We start from the raw sequence: 17,702 nt of genomic DNA, 5'->3' as shown, positions 1-17,702 counted from the left end.
TATGAATCCCAGTGCAGGGGGACCTGCTGTGCAAGGGCACCTTCCAAATCATCCAGTTTGAGTGAAAGGTTAAAAAAATTTAGGTCCACAAGCACGACCATGTGCCGCGACAAACCCACTAGTCTTGTTTGGTGTGCGCCCCCCCTCACCCAGTTCAATGCTTATTGACCAAAGCTACACTATAACTTTTATTAAAGAAAAAAAGAAGTATATTCTCCCTCTCCCCCATATATTTGTTAAAACTGTACCCATGTTGTGACAGTACTCAATCTGCTCCACTTCCTCCTTGAGCTGTCTGAAGAAAGCATTACGCCCTGCCAAAAGCAACCAATCAAAGCCAGGAGGAGGGTCTTAGCGCTGTTAACCAGTTAGTGTATGCCCTGCTAAATGTTCTAATGGTGGAGAAACAACTTACCGTAAACTGTTTGTCCACCGTCATCGGTGGCTATGCTAACTCACCTGAGCATTCACAACAGACTCTGCTAGCTACAGCGTAATGAAGAGAGCGTGGAAGGGGGGGAGTGGAGCAGCGCCACACGGAGGTTGACAGACAGCGCTAAGACCCACCTCCCGGGTCTCGCTGACAGATCATGTCATACTTTCAACATATTTGTTGACGCTTTCAACTAATATGTAAAAAAATATATATTTATTTTTAAAATACTGCAGTATGAAGAGTCAAACAAACTAAGTATTTGTAAGTTGTCTCTGGGATTTTTCTGAAATGTGTGGTTAGTTTTGAGAAAAGTAGTTTGAAAATACAAATGAAATATGGAACACTGCCCCAAATGTATGAACTATACATGTGTAGAGGAAATAACTTTTGCTTTCTTTGGCAATTCCCCGATAATAAAATTAATTTTCAAGGGGAATGAGCAGAGTACTCTTTGTTCTATTTACACAGGATTTATGCTGTAAAAACTTTAAGTTCGTTATTATGCTTTGCACTTTAAATATATCGTTTTTGACACACATAAATGCCGTCTTACTTAGTTTAGTACAGAGGCTAGGCTTTTTTTTCTTTCCTTTATTTTTTTTGCGCCAATAAGTTCCCCACAAAAAGGAAAGAGAAATCAACTCAACGTTTTGAGATTCCTTCAGGGCCACCTGGTTCATTAAACCTTTTTGTCTTCAGGGTAATAAAACTTCCCCTCCCCAGTCTTTTATCAGAAAGTTTTTCAATAATTTATATATATATGGACATCTATCGTTTATTTAAGCAAGAAAGTGCAGAACGAGGATAAATACTAAATATTCGATTTTCGTTAAAATAAATAAAATCATGTGAACGATTGACAAGGATATTTGATTTTTTTTTTTAAATCAACCTAATTATTCCCAGTACACAGCAGCATTTTTTAGACAATCCTAAAAAAGATGTATTTGACTCAATTCGTTGTGCTGTAGGATAGTTCTCTTTTTTCCATTAGCACTTGAAAGCACCAGAGATTGAGACGTGCTCTCTGTCCCACCTCTGACGCACCGGTCAGGTAAGAAAACTTCCCAGCCTCATTTATTGTACTTTTTTTACCTGTCACACAGGTAAACACTCTGAAGAGTCTGTCAGTAAAGTAGGCGGGGGGGTTTGACCTCCCTAGGGGTGTCAGGGCTTCCGTAGCCATGGCTGAATCCCAGCTTATGTGCATGGAGGACGGGCACATCGGTGTCAAAGTCCCGGAGTCCAAGCCGGAGTTCTACTACAGCGAAGAGCAGCGTGCTGCCATCGAGGAGCTGCTAAAGAATGGCGACGGCGCCTTCAAGACGCGACTCAAGGAAGACAACGCGAAAGACTTTTTATCCGCGAGGGAAGTTAAAGTTCTCGTGAGCACTTTCAAACAATATGACTCTAATGATACCAGCAGCAACAGCAGTAGCAGCAAGACGGCGGAACAGGGAGCCTCTGGAACCGACGCAGACTCAGGGGTTCATTCTACCTACTGGCCACTGATGTCGGACACCGAGGTCCCGTCGCTGGACATCGGCTGGCCCAGCGGGGGGTTGTTCAAAGGGGTGACCCGGGTGGCCGTGCACACCCACCCACCCAAAGACAACGGACCGCACATCAAGGAGGTGGTACGGCGGCTCATCCAGGAGGCGAGCAAGGTGAGGAGAGTTCAGGGACGTAGGAAATAGGCTTACATCGCGTTATTATATTTAATTTATGTGAAGCGGTTAATTTGTTTTACATAATGACGCAAAGCAAAAGATTCAGCTTTTACATTTTCCATATACATCCAGAAAAAGATGGGAACTCATTAGAAACAGATGTGCAATGAACAGGATGAAGATGCTTTGGGTCAATGGGCTGCAGTTTAGTGCCCTCCGAACAAAAGTTTCGTTTGTCTTTCAGACTTATGCATTATTTCTTGAAAGGGTTTCATCCACTAAACACTACCCCAAATGTATGGTGTGTGTTCTTGCTTGTTTTTGTGTTGTAGATTTATTTATTCATTTTTTTTCTATATTTCATCATGGATCATGGACCTTGAAGCATTCTTCAGGTTTGAGTCATTTTGAAAGGTAAATTAACACTAATGAAATGTTTCTTAGTTAATATAAGCTATATATATATATGTATATATAAATATATATATATGTATATATAAATATATAGCTAATATTATTAGCTATATATATATATATGAAAAATAATTAATTAAGTGAGAGCAAATGCTTTTAATGCCAAAGTGTTAGAAATTAAGTCTAAACATGGGAGTTTCTTTAACAATAATGGGGAAACTCAGATTTGTGTGTCAGCCTCTACAGGAAATGACATCACTTTTTCTTTTACAACTTGAATCCAGGTCAAGTTGAACTTGAATCATGGGATTTTCTTCTCCCTTTTGTTAGTCAGTGGGGCAAAAGAGAGTATTGTGTGACTGTCCTGGCACAAATAATCCAACTTTAAGCCTGAAACTTTAAGCCTGAAACGCAGACTTAGAAATACAACATGGAGGACATTGTATTCAAACAAACTTTGCAGCTTAGCTTACTGAATTCTTTTCCCAGTCATTTTGTTTAAAACATTGAGTTGGAATGGTAAGACAAAAAACCCAGCAGAGAAACTATCTGCCCAGGATACACCCACATCTGAAAATCTTACTTCCCTTTATCAGGTGAAGACCTGTGAGCATAAACTTTAGCTTAGAGACAGCCTGGAGTGATTGTAACATTGTAACTTGTAACTTTGGACCTGAATGAGAGTAACCATGCAACAGGCAGCTGTGGTGTTTACTCATTCAGTGGCGGACCTGAGCTGAGTCATCCGTTCCTCTTGCTCACAGCGAGGCAGTGATGTGTTCCCCCCCTTTGGCCAGGCATGCCTCAGCTTTCCTCTTTAAAGTGGGTCAGGAGAGTGAAACTCTTAATTTAGGTTTTTAGCTTTTATTGTTTTATTACCTAGCTTATCTCCACATTTTCCTGGAACACTTTTTCTCTTGTCTTCATCTCCATTTCATCTTCTGTGATTTAATGTGCCTGTACTTTCATTTTATTTGCTTCAGTGGTTCTGACTTGCTTGCTAACATTCTTAGCATTGTTGTTTGTTTCTTTGACAACTTCCTGATTGAAAATGACAATATACTACTGGTTTTCTAAGTGGTAAGGCAACCATTTGCTTGATATATAGACAGTGACTTGCACTCTCTTTTGTTGCTTAATCATTTGCATGTCTTCCATTTATTACGTTAGCTATGTAGGTAACAACTGATTCAAAGTTTTAATCATTAACTTTTGATTGTAAACCCAAGAAGAATAACCTGGCTTATTCTTAGGGTTCTAAGAATAACTCGGAGTAATAGTAGTGTATGCTTCTTCCTCTTATTTTATTGTATTTCTATATTTTACATGGTGCCAGCGCTTCTTTTTTAGGTATTAAAAAGTCTTAAACTCATGTATCTAAAATTAAGGCCTTATTATGTCTTAAATTCATTTTAAAAAATTAAAGTTGGCCTTAAATACGGTAATCATAGGTCTTAAATGTTATCTTGGCAACACTGTTTAATCTTTTATATTCTATATAGTTTATTTTTGGCAAACGTTTGAGTCCCACACAGACATATTCTTTCCATTCTGTGATTTGAGGCTGCCGCTAACTAGCTGCTAATATATCCTTGCTAGCTAGCTAGCTTTTTTGCATCTTAGTATAAATTTGATGCCACCTGGCTGAGCGACGTTTTCCTTGGCCACTGGCTCTCTTCTGTTGACAACCATACGATGCTACGTGAATTTTGTTTAAAAAAGAAAAAGCTTGGCACTGCTACTATATAAATATGATGTTTTATTTTATACATTTCTGTCATGACACAGGTCTTACATTTCATCCATAATGCTATTAAAACGTTTTTAATAGCCTTAAATTTTAGTAAGGCTTTTAGTAACACCGTAAGGTGTTTGCTATGAAAATACATTTTCCTAATAAAAAATAAGTTTCTGTTGAAACCTGCCAGAAACTAAGCCAGTCAGCATAATTTTGACCTTACAACAGAGAACGCACACGCTTACAAGTGATATAGAATCAAAGTACATAATTGTAAAAATCATATGCACGACTTTATTCTATATATTTCTCTTGTACGTGTTTTTGTTTGTTTGATTGCAAAAGATAAAGCGCAACTGTCTGCAGGCCGTAACTTGTTGCTCAATTTATTACTATAATCAAGCCTGCTCAGCATTTTTCCTTTGAGTGGAACCAGCCGGCCTTTTTTCCCAAACAGGAAAAAAAAAAATCACTGGCATTTAATGGGAAATCTTTTCCGTGACTTCATTTCTCTCCTGCTTTCTTCCTGCTAGCTCGTGCGGAGCACATTCAAACATGCTTTAAAGCTGCTTTTGCTTGTTTTTGAAGCATTTACTTTTTGATGGAAACTTGCTGTGTATTGTAACTTCTAAGCATCTACTTACTTTTTTTTTTTATACTTATTTTTTATTGAACATTTTTGAACACATACAGTGGAGAGGCATCAATACATTCAACTTCATACACAATGTTGGTCAACCGTGTCCATATTTAGCTGGGTACAAGAGTGGCATTCTCCTTGCGTCTGTAGTCGCTCCATTTTTCCCATTTAACATCAAACTTGTCCTCCTGCAGTCTTAGTCTATGTGTGATTTTCTCCATCACAAAGATCTCTTCCACGATGCTCAGCCACTGCTCCACTGCAGGAGGGTCTTGTCTATACCATAGTTTTGTGATGGTTTTCCTTGATGCAGAAAGTAATATTTTCAACAGATATTCATCGTCCTTTTGAATTACATCGTGTGTGAGGCATCCCAGGTAGAGTGTTTTACATGATCTGGGTATTCCGTATCCCAATATGTTTTTCAAGATAAGGCTAACATTATGCCAGTATGTGGTTAGCTTTGGACAAGACCAGAATATGTGTGTGTGGCCTACATCAGTCTGGCCACAGAGTCTCCAGCATGGCTGTGAACTGGATACCATCCCGGACTTGATCTTTGGTGTTATAAAAAATCTAATCATGTTTTTCCAATTAAATTCCCTCCACACACGGGAGCAGGTGGCTGTACACTGCATTTTACAAATTTTAAACCATTCCTCCTCGCTTATGTGCTCCTTCAATTCGTCCTCCCATTTTTCTTTAATGTACATAGTAGATGTCTTCCTGCCTGCCATCAGTCCCTGGTACAGTGCTGAAATAACCCGCAATTTATTCCCCTTATAGGCCTTATGAAATATCTCTATTATTTCACTTACATCGGTTTTTATCTCTTTCTCATAATAATCTTTTATTTGCAGATATCTATACTGGTCTTGATCCTCCAGTCCATATTTTCCCTTTAAGCTATTAAAGCTCAACAGATTGCCCTTTTCAGTCAATGTACACATTGCTGTGGCACCTTTATCTGCCCATTGTTTGAAACCTGTATCATAAATACCTGGTTTAAACCTCGGGTCCCAAGCAAACCAGCTCAAACTCTTTGTTTCTTTCTCTAAATTGTAATTATCAATCACTGTGTTCCATATTTCAATTGTAGTTTTAGTTATTGAATCTAGCTTATTGCTTAGTTTGCCTAAGAGTGTTTTATATGCTATTAAATTTTTTACTTCTATGTCTTCTCTACTTATTTCCATATTTTTCCATTTTGAAACATAGTCATCATTGCACCAACATACCAGGGGTCTAATTTGTGCGGCCCAGAAATATTCTTTCAGGGCTGGTAAACCCAGGCCTCCTTTATCTTTTGGGAGCTGAAGTGTTTTATATCTAACCCTAGGTTTCTTGCCGCTCCATATAAACCTTGAAATCCATCTGTCCCATTCTACAAATTGTTTTTGCGGGATAATCAGTGGCAGGGACTGAAACAGGTATAACAGTCGTGGTAAAATATTTATTTTAATTATCTCCACTCTAGAGCTAAGATCCAAGCCAATGTCCATCCATCGCCCCAGGTCTTTCTTAATATTGTGGTTTATTTCTAAATAATTTGCATCATAGAGTTTGTCAATTGTTTTGGTTATGTTCACCCCCAAATATTTTATAGATTTTTCATTCCACTTAAGTTTATAAGTATCCCTTATTTTCTGCTGCGGGGAGTAATTTATTGTTAGGACCTGTGTTTTTTCCACGTTAATTTTGTATCCAGAGAATTTCCCATACTCCTCAAGCAAACTTACTGTTTTTAAAAACATTTCATTTGGGTTTTTTAGATAAATCAAAATGTCATCTGCAAACAGTCCAATTTTATGTTCTTCCCCTCCTATTTCCACTCCTTTCATTTCGTCTTCCTGCCTAATCATCTGAGCCAATGGCTCTATAAACAGAGCAAAAAGACTCGGAGAGAGGCAGCATCCCTGCCTTGTTCCTCTCTCCAGAGTAAAACTTCCTGACAGGTTGCCATTTATTTTAATCCTTGCAGTTGGGTCTTGATAAATTGATTTAATGCAATTTACAAATGTTTCATTAAATCCAAATTTTTCTAAGACCTTATACAAAAAGTTCCAATTAACACTGTCGAAGGCTTTTTCCGCATCTATACTTATCAGAACTGCCCGTTCCCCTCTTCTTTGCAGATGGTCTATGACACATATGTCAGAGTCAAGGCCCGCGGGCCACATCCGGCCCGCGAGAAGATTTTCTACGGCCCCTGGGATGATCTTGATTTATTATTAGAACCGGCCCGCAGCAAGCCGGCACCCCGTCTGAAAAAATGCGAGATGCACCCCCCCCCCGATCCTCACAACGCGCACCTCCGTTCGATCCTCTGGCCGCCTCCCGGTCCGCAGGAAATTCTGGCTTGGGCCGGTCCGCTGCACTAGACCAAATGCGTCATTTAAAAAAATCTCAATGAACATTCGATCAGTCCGGCCCTCGGCTTGTAGCTAAATTTTTTATTTGGCCCTCCGTCCATTTGACTTTGACACCCCTGGTCTATGATATGAAGAGTTCTCCTTATATTGTCTTGTGTTTGTCTTTCCTTTATAAAACCAGTTTGATCCTCATCAATTAAATCCTGCATTAAATTTTCCATTCTTTTAGCTATGATAGAGGAAAACAGTTTATAGTCTACATTTAGTACCGATATCGGTCTGTAGTTGTGGCAGTATTCTTGATCTTTACCTTCCTTTGGGATTACGGAAATAATGGCTTCTTTCCAAGAAGGAGGCATCTTGCCAGTCCTGAGACTATAATTAAACGAGTCATATAACAGTGGTGTTAATTGTTCTTTGAAGGTTTTATAAAAAGAAGCCCCTAAACCATCTGACCCTGGTGACTTTCCTGTTTTGGCCCTGCCAATTGCCTTTGTAATCTCTTCCTCTGTAATTTGAGAAGTCAATGTCGCATTTTGTTTTGTGCCTATTGCTGGTAAATCCAATTTTTCCAGAAAATTACTCACCTCCTCTTCCCCTGCCGATGGTGGCTGTGCATATAAAGTTTTGTAATATTGCTCAAATGTTCTTTGTATTTCTTCTTGTTCATATAAGATTGTATTGGATAGTGGATCTCTTATTTTATGTATGCTACTTAATGTTTGTTGTTTCTTAATGCGCCTAGCCAAATTTTTTGTAGCTTTCGGTCCCCCCTCATAGTACATTTGTTTAGTAAATCTAGCCTTCTTTTCTACCTCCTCCCATAAACTCTCATCCATTTCTTTCCTGGTTTCTTTAATCAGATTAAATACGTCTGGGTCATTTGTTTGTTTATGCTGTTGTTCTAAATCTCTGAGCTTTCTTATTTGTTTATTGTATGTTTCTAATCTTGCTTTTTTCATAAATGCTGTGTAAGAAATCATTTTCCCCCGTATTACTGCCTTCAGAGCATCCCAAAGAATTACTGGGTCCACTTCACCATTATCATTTTCCTCTTTATAACGGATTATCTCCTCTCTTACTTCACCAACTAGTCCCTTGTTATTTAATATGCCTTCATTTAGTCTCCACAGAGTATTGTTCTTTTTGCTGTCCAAATGGATCTTAAGATAGATTGCGTTATGATCAGAAACGTCTGAAACTCCAATCCTACACTCTTTCACTCTGTGTAGTTCTCTCTTGTTCATTAGTACATAGTCAATTCTGGAATAAATACCGTGTGGTATTGAGTAATGAGTATAATCTTGATCTAAGGGGTGAAATTCTCTCCACACATCTACCATTGCCATTTCTGACATCATAGTGTTTAAGTACCTACTAATTTGTTTTTTACTATTTTTCTTGCTTGTAGTATCCATCCTATAATTTAACACCACATTAAAGTCCCCGCCACATATCAATATTCCCTCTGCTTCCAAGTTAATGAGATCAAATATTTTCTTAAAAAGTACTTTGTCACTTTCTGGAGGGGCATATACATTGAGTAGTGTGGTTAACTGGTTTTCCAATTTGCCCTTTATCATTAAGTATCTTCCTTCTTTATCCCCAAACTCCTCCAACAATTCAAACTTTACACTATTTGAAATCAGTGTCATAACTCCTCGCTTATGCCTTTCTCCAAATGAGGAAGAAAATGAGTTTCTATACCCTAATTTTTTGTACTTTTCATGCCCTTTTTTTGTTAGGTGTGTCTCCTGTAAGAGAATAACTTGTACTTTTTCTTTTCTAAATTTATTTAGGACCTTATCTCTCTTTTTGATATTATTTAAACCATTGACATTCAGTGATACCACAGTTATAACCTTAGACATTGTTTGTATATCTTGGTTTGAATCTCAGCCTCTCCACTTGAACTATGAACACAAACTAAACTAAAAACAAATCTGAACTCCCGACTAAATATGGGCCATATTCCCAAGAGGCCCTGTCCCCTGCTGGAATGGGAGGGGGGTATCCTTTTATGAAGAGGGCCCCCCCCCTAGTGGTTTTGGGCAAACCTGTGTTGGGTTCCCCCGACCTGCTAGGCGAGTCCAACAGTCCCTTGTTTGGTGGATCTCCCTGTCGTTATTTATTCAAACTTCAGAGAAGACTATAGTCTCTTCCATCCCCCTTCTTTAAAGAGCAGTTTATGCCCCTTTTACCTCCGCGTCTTCAGTGTCCTCCTCTTTGAAATTCCTGCAGCCGTTCCTCGCTCGGCTACTCGCATTCTGGCCAGAGCCCGTAGCGAAGGCCCCGTCGTCTGTCCCATGCTTCTTCCCGAAGCGCTGCCAGGATGCCGCCGTCTGGCTCCTCTCCTCGGGCGAAGGTCCGGTGTCATTCTGGTTCTCCATCTCCAGCCCTCGTCTCCTCATGTCTATTGCAGCTTCCTCCGCGTTGTTATAAATCTTCATCCCGTCTGACCAGTGAATCCGTATTTTAGTCATTGGCGTCTGGAAGCGGATCTTTCGGTCTTTCAGAACCTTTTTAATCTCGGAGTAGGATTTGCGTTTTTCTATTACCTCAGTGGGGTAATCATGGTCGAAAAATATCCGCTTCCCCTCGACTTGGATTTTCTTTTTCCATGCTTTTGTCAGGATTTCTTCTTTGGTTTTGTATTTAAGAAAGTTGACCACTATGGACCTGGGATTAGCTTCGGGTGGAGGTCTCTTTCCGAGGCTTCTATGAGCCCGCTGGATCTGTAGCTCGGTTCCGGCCGGTAGGGCTAGCTCACGGTGTAGCAGCTTCTCCACCCTTTCTTGGACTAATTCACCTTCTTGTTCAGCCACGTTGTAAATTCTCATGTTGCAGCGTCTGCCGTGTCCTTCTAATTCCGTTAGCTTCTCTTGTAGTTTTCTCTGCTGTTTTAAGAGGTTCAGAATGGCGGCCTTCGCTTCCGTGTTGCTCTCTTCCAGCTCTGCTATGCGGCCCCTGCCTCGGTCATGTCCTCTTGTTGTTTCTGTATTTCCGCATCATTCTGTGCCACTTTTTTCTTAATTTCTTCTTTAAAGCCCATAAATTCTCGCTTCACCTCCTCTTTGAATTCGTCTTTGAATTGTGTGAGGTTCTCCTTCACCTCCTTTTTAAAGTCTCGGATTTCCGCCGTGATGTTATGTAGCCCCTCCAGCACGGCCTGTAGCTGACTCGAGTCGCCACTTTCTTCTTCCATTTCCTCAGCGTCGGGGTTGTATACTTCTGCCATTTTCTTCCTTATACTTCTCTGCTTGCGTCCTCCACTCATTTCGTGTCTGGTTAAAATTGTATTTTGACTGATTTCCTTGGATTAGGGAGGTTTCTTTTTTCCTTCGACAAGGGAGCTCGAACTTATGCTGCCATCTTGCTCCGCGTCCACCGGAAGTCCCCCATCTACTTACTTTTTACTGGGTGAAAGCTAAACCTGTAGTTATTACAACCCTTATAGAAAAGAAGGCACATGGTTTTTACACAACAGATGGATTTAAGACTTAAAATAGTTTTGAAGTTAGAAGACTCAGCTGCAGCATTGGTAAATCTGTCTAAAAGAAACCAGCAGATGGAAGTGTGCACTTTAAATCTTTATTTTGAACAAGTAAAATATCAGAAGAAAATAAGAAAACAAAAACATTATATATCATGATAATAATTATACATAAAAACAATATTAAGACTTCAATATCAGATTCAAAACAGAGAAGGAAGAAGACAACGATTTTAAATCTCATCCTCAATTGTTTCATCCAAATATGTTCCACACATCTAATTTTTACTCATGTCACAATTTCTACTCTTGAGCTGTTTGGGAGAAGAAAAAAAAACAGCTCAAAGGATCTTTTTAGCACTTTATCACAGCAGGCAAAGCATCAGGGTGTTTCAGGGTTGGCTGAGAAACGTTAGCTTCACTGCATGGTTTCTTTGGCTGCCTCCCGTAGCTCACCGTCCAGATCTTCAGTTTGTCCCTCTATAATCAGAAGGTGGGATTCTGGATGTGGGCCAAAGAAGTGAGCCAAAGTTAAGTCCAAATCTTCTGATTTTTTTAATTTATTTTTTTAATATTTTGGCAGTGTGTCTGATAGCTTATTAGGGTTTCCATTTTAATTGGAGCACAGATAGAAACCCCTGAAATCTTTGTTTACTGTGTAGTTGTTTTTTAACTGATTTGATCAAATGCAACACCCACCAATTTCACTGCAGGTTTCTAGAGAAAATGTACCAGCTGCAACAACATAGACCCACAGACTATTGAACTTTTTCTGTCTCTCTCTGCAGGTCATCGCCATAGTGATGGACATGCTCACAGACATCCACATCCTGCAGGACCTGATGGATGCAGCTTGCTGTCGGTCTGTGCCTGTCTACATTGTGTTGGACGACCAAGCTGTTCCTCACTTCCTGGACATGTGTTCCAGGCTTCAGATTGGCTCGCAGCACCTCCAGGTTAGTCAGCACTTTTACATAGGCAAAAAAAACAAAACAAAACAACAACAAAAAACGTGCCATCAAAAAGAAAAAACTTGAAGTTTTGACTGATTTTTATAGAAATTTGACTTAATTTTGAAACATGAAAGTGATGAGGTGAAATCAAACTTACCAAGGCGTTTGTTGATGTCACTCGGTGAACTTTCTGAGGAAATTAGGTGACTTAATGAAATGATCCGAACTGCTTCACTGTTGCTGCTGCTGGGAATTCATAAGCACTACTTTTGGTGGCCACAAGAGGTCGCTAATTGCATGCAAAGGCAGACTAGAGTCATTACATTGTGTAAGGAAAAATATGAAAAGGGTAGATTCTCAATAGGAGGAGTGAGACAGGTATCTCGATTTAACTGTGAGAGCATTGAGAGGACAGAAGAAGAAAAACAAAACAGAAAAAGAAACTGAATCTGTCTGTCATGCTGCTGCAAACTGAAACTAAAAGCGTAAATTCATTCAAATGTTTTATTACATTTTTGAACAATAACAACAATTTTTCTGTCACCAAAAATACAGAAAAATATTGTTTTGTTTTTTTTCCCTCAAATGCAGAATAAAAATTTGATCACCAGCACACAAAGCATTCATATTTACCAAATTAGGCTAAAATAAAATTCTATGTGAAACTACATGAAAGTCATGTTGGGCCCGTACATTTCAAGCCAAAGGAGCTGAATCTTTGAAAAATAATTCCTAAAAATATGTAAGCTAGAGGGTTGTAGTGTTGAAAGCCAGCTTATTTCTATTTCATCCTTTTTGTTAATCTTTAACAAGTAAAATAAGGACTGGTTGTAAAAAAAATAAAATAAAAACACATAAAGGAAATTCTAATTCACTGAAATTAATGTTTTTTAATTTTTTTTATTATGAATGATGCTATATATTGTTCTTACTAAATCTCCAGTTCTATTTGCAGTTTGATTTTGCTTTAAACTCTGGTTTAAAACATCTTACATGTTGTCTGTGTTATTTCCCGTTCTAACCATCTCTTAACTTGCAGTTCATCCGAGCAAGATCGCTTCAAGGAGTTGGCTTCAATATGTCCTTTGGTAAACTCCCTGGTTCGCTTTCTACTAAATACATGCTGGTGGACGGAGACAAAGTTGCATTTGGCTCTTACAGGTGAGAGTGTTTGTTTTATACCACACAACAAAAAAGTATAAGATGTGCAGGCTAAAGAAAGGAAGTCAGATTTAGATTTCTTTATACTTTTAATTCATTACATCCTCTATAAACCAGAACTTGATGATGAAACACATTTTATTTAATGTATTTCAAATGTCTAAATACTTATCCTGAAATGTATTCCCAATACAAGTCAGGGCAATAAAACTTGTGTGAAGATTTTGCAAATGACAAATTATATTTTAACAAATTCTTGATCGCTGTAGAGTAATTCTTAATCTGTATACAAAAGGAGCATTAATAAAGTACCTTTTTTGTTTTTTTGTTTTTTTTACCAATGATTTATGTTTCAAAAATCTCAAAATGTGCTTTAAAGAATCTCCACTGAGAACAGAAATCAAGTTGGATCAGTTCAAGTCATTTAGATTTTGAAGTTGATGTAATGAAATACAGTCTTGATTCATTCCAGCTTTAGCATTAATAGTTAACCAAAGCTGGTATACCCGCCGCAATCATACCTCGCTTATTAATGTGTCCAAATCAAACAAATGATTTCAAGGCAGTCTACATTTCTTCTATGTTATTTATTAATGTCTTTCCAGCAGTATCAATGAGCAATTGACTGTGTCTTTCGGAAGGAGACTCAAAGGGTAAAAAGGGCCAGCATAAAGCAGATTTTTTCAGATACAGAATTAAAAACATTAGCTCACATTGCACCACCTAATTATTATTAAAAAAACTATTTTGTAAGGTTTAATATGCCATGATATATATTTACGACGTCCATGACTACCAATGTGCTCTCGCATTGTTCATTTTAGACGTCAGGAAAATAGTTGTTGCTATTACTTGGTACCAATGTCTCACTTTGTTGTCTCTTCTTACTCCTAGCGTTTTAGGTAAAAGAAAGTCTTCTAAATGTTATGGTTCAATCCAAAATCCTCTACCTGTCAAAGTGTCCATGTGCAACACCAGGAAACCTCAGTGTGTGCCACATGTGGTTTCTGTAGATAAAAAACTGCATATTGTTATACAATATAAAAGTTAAAAAAAACCTCAGTTAGATTGTACATGAATGGACAATACCGATGCTGGGTCCCATTAATTGTAACATTACCTACTTACAGCTAAAAGATGATGAAGAGCATTGACGATTGTCTTTATTCTCATCTCGGTTCCAGTTTCTCCTGGTCTGCATCCCGGATGGACCGAAACATGATCACTGTGATGACGGGGCAGGTGGTGGATGTCTTCGACAGAGACTTCCGTGAGCTGTACGCCATATCAGAGAAGTTGGACCTCTACAAGGAGTTTCACGTCAGCCCCCCTGCTGCCAACGCGACCGCCACAATTCGCTCCAAGCTGGAGCCAAAACGCCCTCCGTTACCGGCGACCACGTCCCGTTTCCAGGTGAGCCTCGGAGACTCTCGGAATGTTGAAATCCAGGTTCCTGCCCACAAATACTACAACCCCAAATACTCGCTGCTGTTCAGAGGTTCTCCACTTCCTGCAAGATCTCTGCAGGACGAACGAACAAAGCCGGGTCTCACAGATGTTTGCGAAGACGAGGGAAGGCCTCGAGTGGCCAGCAGTCTTAAGCTGGATCGGCAGAGTCCGTTGCCCTCAGAGGCCCCAAGTGAGAACTTAAAGACACCAAACAAAGTATCTGTGGGGAAAAAGAGAGGCTTAACCTGGAAGTTGTCGAGGAAAAAATCTCCGAGTAAGCTTTCGGTTAAAAATACAGGGAGTCCTTCACCGACAGAGACTCATCCCGAAGAATTGGAAGACGGTGCCACCGTGGTTGTGATAAGCCCAACCAGAGGGAGTAAGAAGCTTCCTAAACTGGACCAAAGAACATTGTCTCAGCAAACTGTCAACACGTCACATGACAGAGAAAGTAAGTGCCTAATGTAACACAATCTAGTCCTGTCGCTTCACAAAACCCTCAGGACTGCATGCCTGTAGTCGTAGCGTAACGAATGTGAATATAAGAAGGTTTGGTTCAATGTTTAGCCTCATTTGGACTTGAGACATCATATAAGTTCTTTTTTTTTATTGCTACATGGATAAATGGTCTTAAAATGCTAATATTGTAATCTGTACCTATTTATTTATTAAAAATGATCAGTGAGACCCTTTGTCAAACCAAAGTCACTCCATATGCTGATGTATGTTTCATGAAGACATGCAACTGATTTTTCTTCTTTTTTATTTATTTTTTTAACTAAATATAGAAGATTAAGTTGTTGGTTGTCAAAGCAGGTATGATCCTCCTAAAAGGCATGAACTGCCATGTTTTTGGCATGAAATGGTTGAAGGTGTGCTACAGTATTTTGTACTTTCTGCTTGGTTGTTTCTTACCCACCAAAACAGCAAATGCACAAAATGGCAACAGGCAGAAAGATTTCACTGCTAATGCAAATCAAAAACACAATAGAAGTATACAGAAAAGCACAACAAAAATACATCTAAAGCTGGAGTATTCTCTCTCTCTCCTTGCATGAAAATAGTTCACTGCCTTTTATTGTTTGTTTTCATTTGATATTGAAGTACTGTAGGTTCTGAGTGTGTTTCGTCTCACTAACCTTTTAATTGATTATTATTTTTTTCTTCTTTCCACAGGTTTGAAGAGTCGTCGTCATGGAAAATCAGGATGTAAAGCATCCTAACGTACAGTTTCATGTTGTTAAAACAGATGAAGACATAGAGCGTGTGTGAGACACTGCAGTGTAACGCACGTTTGAATGAAGACCAGATGAATGTCCAGTCCTTCAGGGGTTGATCTACTGGCTTCACATCTGGAGCCTGAAGTATCATGAGGCTGATCTGGCAGAATCTCTGGAATCACACATGTATTGAGGCCTTTGAACCCACCTTGTTAGGGATCTGGATTTGTTTTTTATTTTTCTTGCAAACATGGGGAAGTTTTTAAAGTTGTCCAGGGAATGATTTTATGTCACCTCTTTATCTAAATTGCAGAATAAGAAAAACCACATTTATTCCTAGAGAGATATTAGTTTGGTTTCAGATTTAAATTAGTTGCGATGAATTGCATCTGAAAATGTTTTTCAGATCTATTCAGCCACGTTGACTCTTCAAAATATATCAAGCATATATTTCTATGACGAGTCCTGGTTTGCAACAAAGTTTATACACAGCTGATATTGCTGCTAACAGACTACAGATTAGATTTGTATTTATTGAATCGGGTCATTTTTACTTTTGCCCACATATATGATTATGTGCTGAACGATGACTCCACGCGCATTGCCTTTCTTTGTCGTTGGTAGATAGATTACGTTAAGAAAATAGAATCAGTATCTGCTCAATTAATTTTTCTAACAATGGCAAATAATTTAAAGTAGAGGTGTTTAAAGAGACAACGACCTGCTTTTTAATGCTAAAGATGACCTCATCTTGAGTTACCACACAAAATAAGTACTGAAGTTTAATTTCACGTTTTTACCCAGAATCCTCTGTCGTCTTTTCAGCAACATGATCAGCCTTTACGGTATTTTTCTTGATTCCGGACAGTAATACATAAATAAAAGTTTCCTTTTATTTGAAGTAGGCAGCCCTCGTTTGGATGGTGTGTGTTTACAGTGTGTGAAAGCTCATGATAGCGTTCGTGTTTTTTTTTTTTATGAGAGAACTGCTTACCATCAGATTAAAATCATGTTGGTGACAGGAAGAGGCGACAGAGCAACAGATGTCAGCTGATAGAAAAGCCTGTGTGAAAATTTACACAAACTCAACAACACGGCTGGTTTTATTTCTTTGCACTTGAAATAAAACCACTGCATTAAGTTATGCTAAACTTTAAAAAAATGCATACTGTGATGAGCTTTAACAGACTTTTGACTCTTTTTGCACAAGTAACTTTGAACTTTTTTGATTTTTGCACTACATTTTGATTCAGTCATAGTAGAAAACAAGAAATCCTCAAAGTCTTAACACTTAAACAAACAGAGGGGGTGGAAACGAGCTGAACAGACATTGTCTTACCCATTTAGTGGCATGTTGGGTTGTTGGATATAGACAAAGATTTGTTGCCTGTCATTTATTGTTTTTGCATGTTTCAATAAATCTCTTATCCACTATGTCTTTAATGCACTAATTAATTTTGGTGTTTTGTTCCTTATCTTATTTTACGTTTGAATTTTCCACGGATTCTTGACTGAAAGTTTTCCATCCAGTTCGCTTCAGTTTTTTTTCTTAAGCACCATTTGTTGTGACAACAAATGTCGTCACAAAGCAGTTTGCAAAAAAATTATTTCAATTCAATCACATTCCAGTTGATCCCAGTTATCAAGCAGGACTTTATGCTCAACTAATTATTCAAAATAGTTTGTTGAAGGAGACTCCTCAGACTGTACTGGTGATCTGTGTTGGCTTCCTGTCAAAAAATAAATAAATACTGCCCTTCATTGTGGCAGGAGATTCAAAAACCATCCAATCACTCGTACGCTTGTTGAAACACAACTGCCCTGTTTAATAGTTTCCTGCTTCTGCGTTGACAAGTTATTATTTAACAGAAAAGAAACCATTAACACGCTGGTTTTGTTTTGTTTTTTAACAGTGTTTTACCGTGAAGCTCAGCAAAAAGAAACGCATGACTTGCATTTCACAAACTGACCACTGCACGCCGCTAAGCAGTCGCCCAACGCTCAAAGGGGAACCGGTGCTCTGATGGGAACTGCACACTGAGCTGGATCAGGGCGGGCCGGGTGGGCAGGTTGTGGTGAAATACTGAAACAGGAAGTTTGAGGTGCAGCAGGAAGAGACGTTCTCACAATAATTCACCGGCTAATTTTACTGACGC

The 17,702-nt window shown here is 38.8% G+C and overlaps 1 protein-coding gene across 1 annotated transcript; it reads left to right on the top strand.

Annotated features, from left to right (window-relative positions):
* Positions 1 to 1,405: 1,405 nt before the first annotated feature.
* fam83fb (family with sequence similarity 83 member Fb) lies at positions 1,406 to 17,166 on the top strand. The gene is made up of 6 exons (XM_044115609.1): positions 1,406 to 1,490; positions 1,599 to 2,103; positions 11,552 to 11,719; positions 12,756 to 12,877; positions 14,062 to 14,777; positions 15,503 to 17,166. The coding sequence occupies exons 2-6, from the start codon at positions 1,621 to 1,623 to the stop codon at positions 15,547 to 15,549; spliced, it is 1,536 nt and encodes a 511-aa protein (XP_043971544.1). The 5' UTR covers positions 1,406 to 1,490; positions 1,599 to 1,620; the 3' UTR covers positions 15,550 to 17,166.
* The last annotated feature ends 536 nt before the right edge of the window (positions 17,167 to 17,702 follow it).

Source organism: Gambusia affinis, linkage group LG04 (genome assembly GCF_019740435.1).
Source record: "Gambusia affinis linkage group LG04, SWU_Gaff_1.0, whole genome shotgun sequence".
Lineage (NCBI taxonomy): Eukaryota > Metazoa > Chordata > Actinopteri > Cyprinodontiformes > Poeciliidae > Gambusia > Gambusia affinis.
This window is presented reverse-complemented; position numbering and strand designations above follow the sequence as displayed.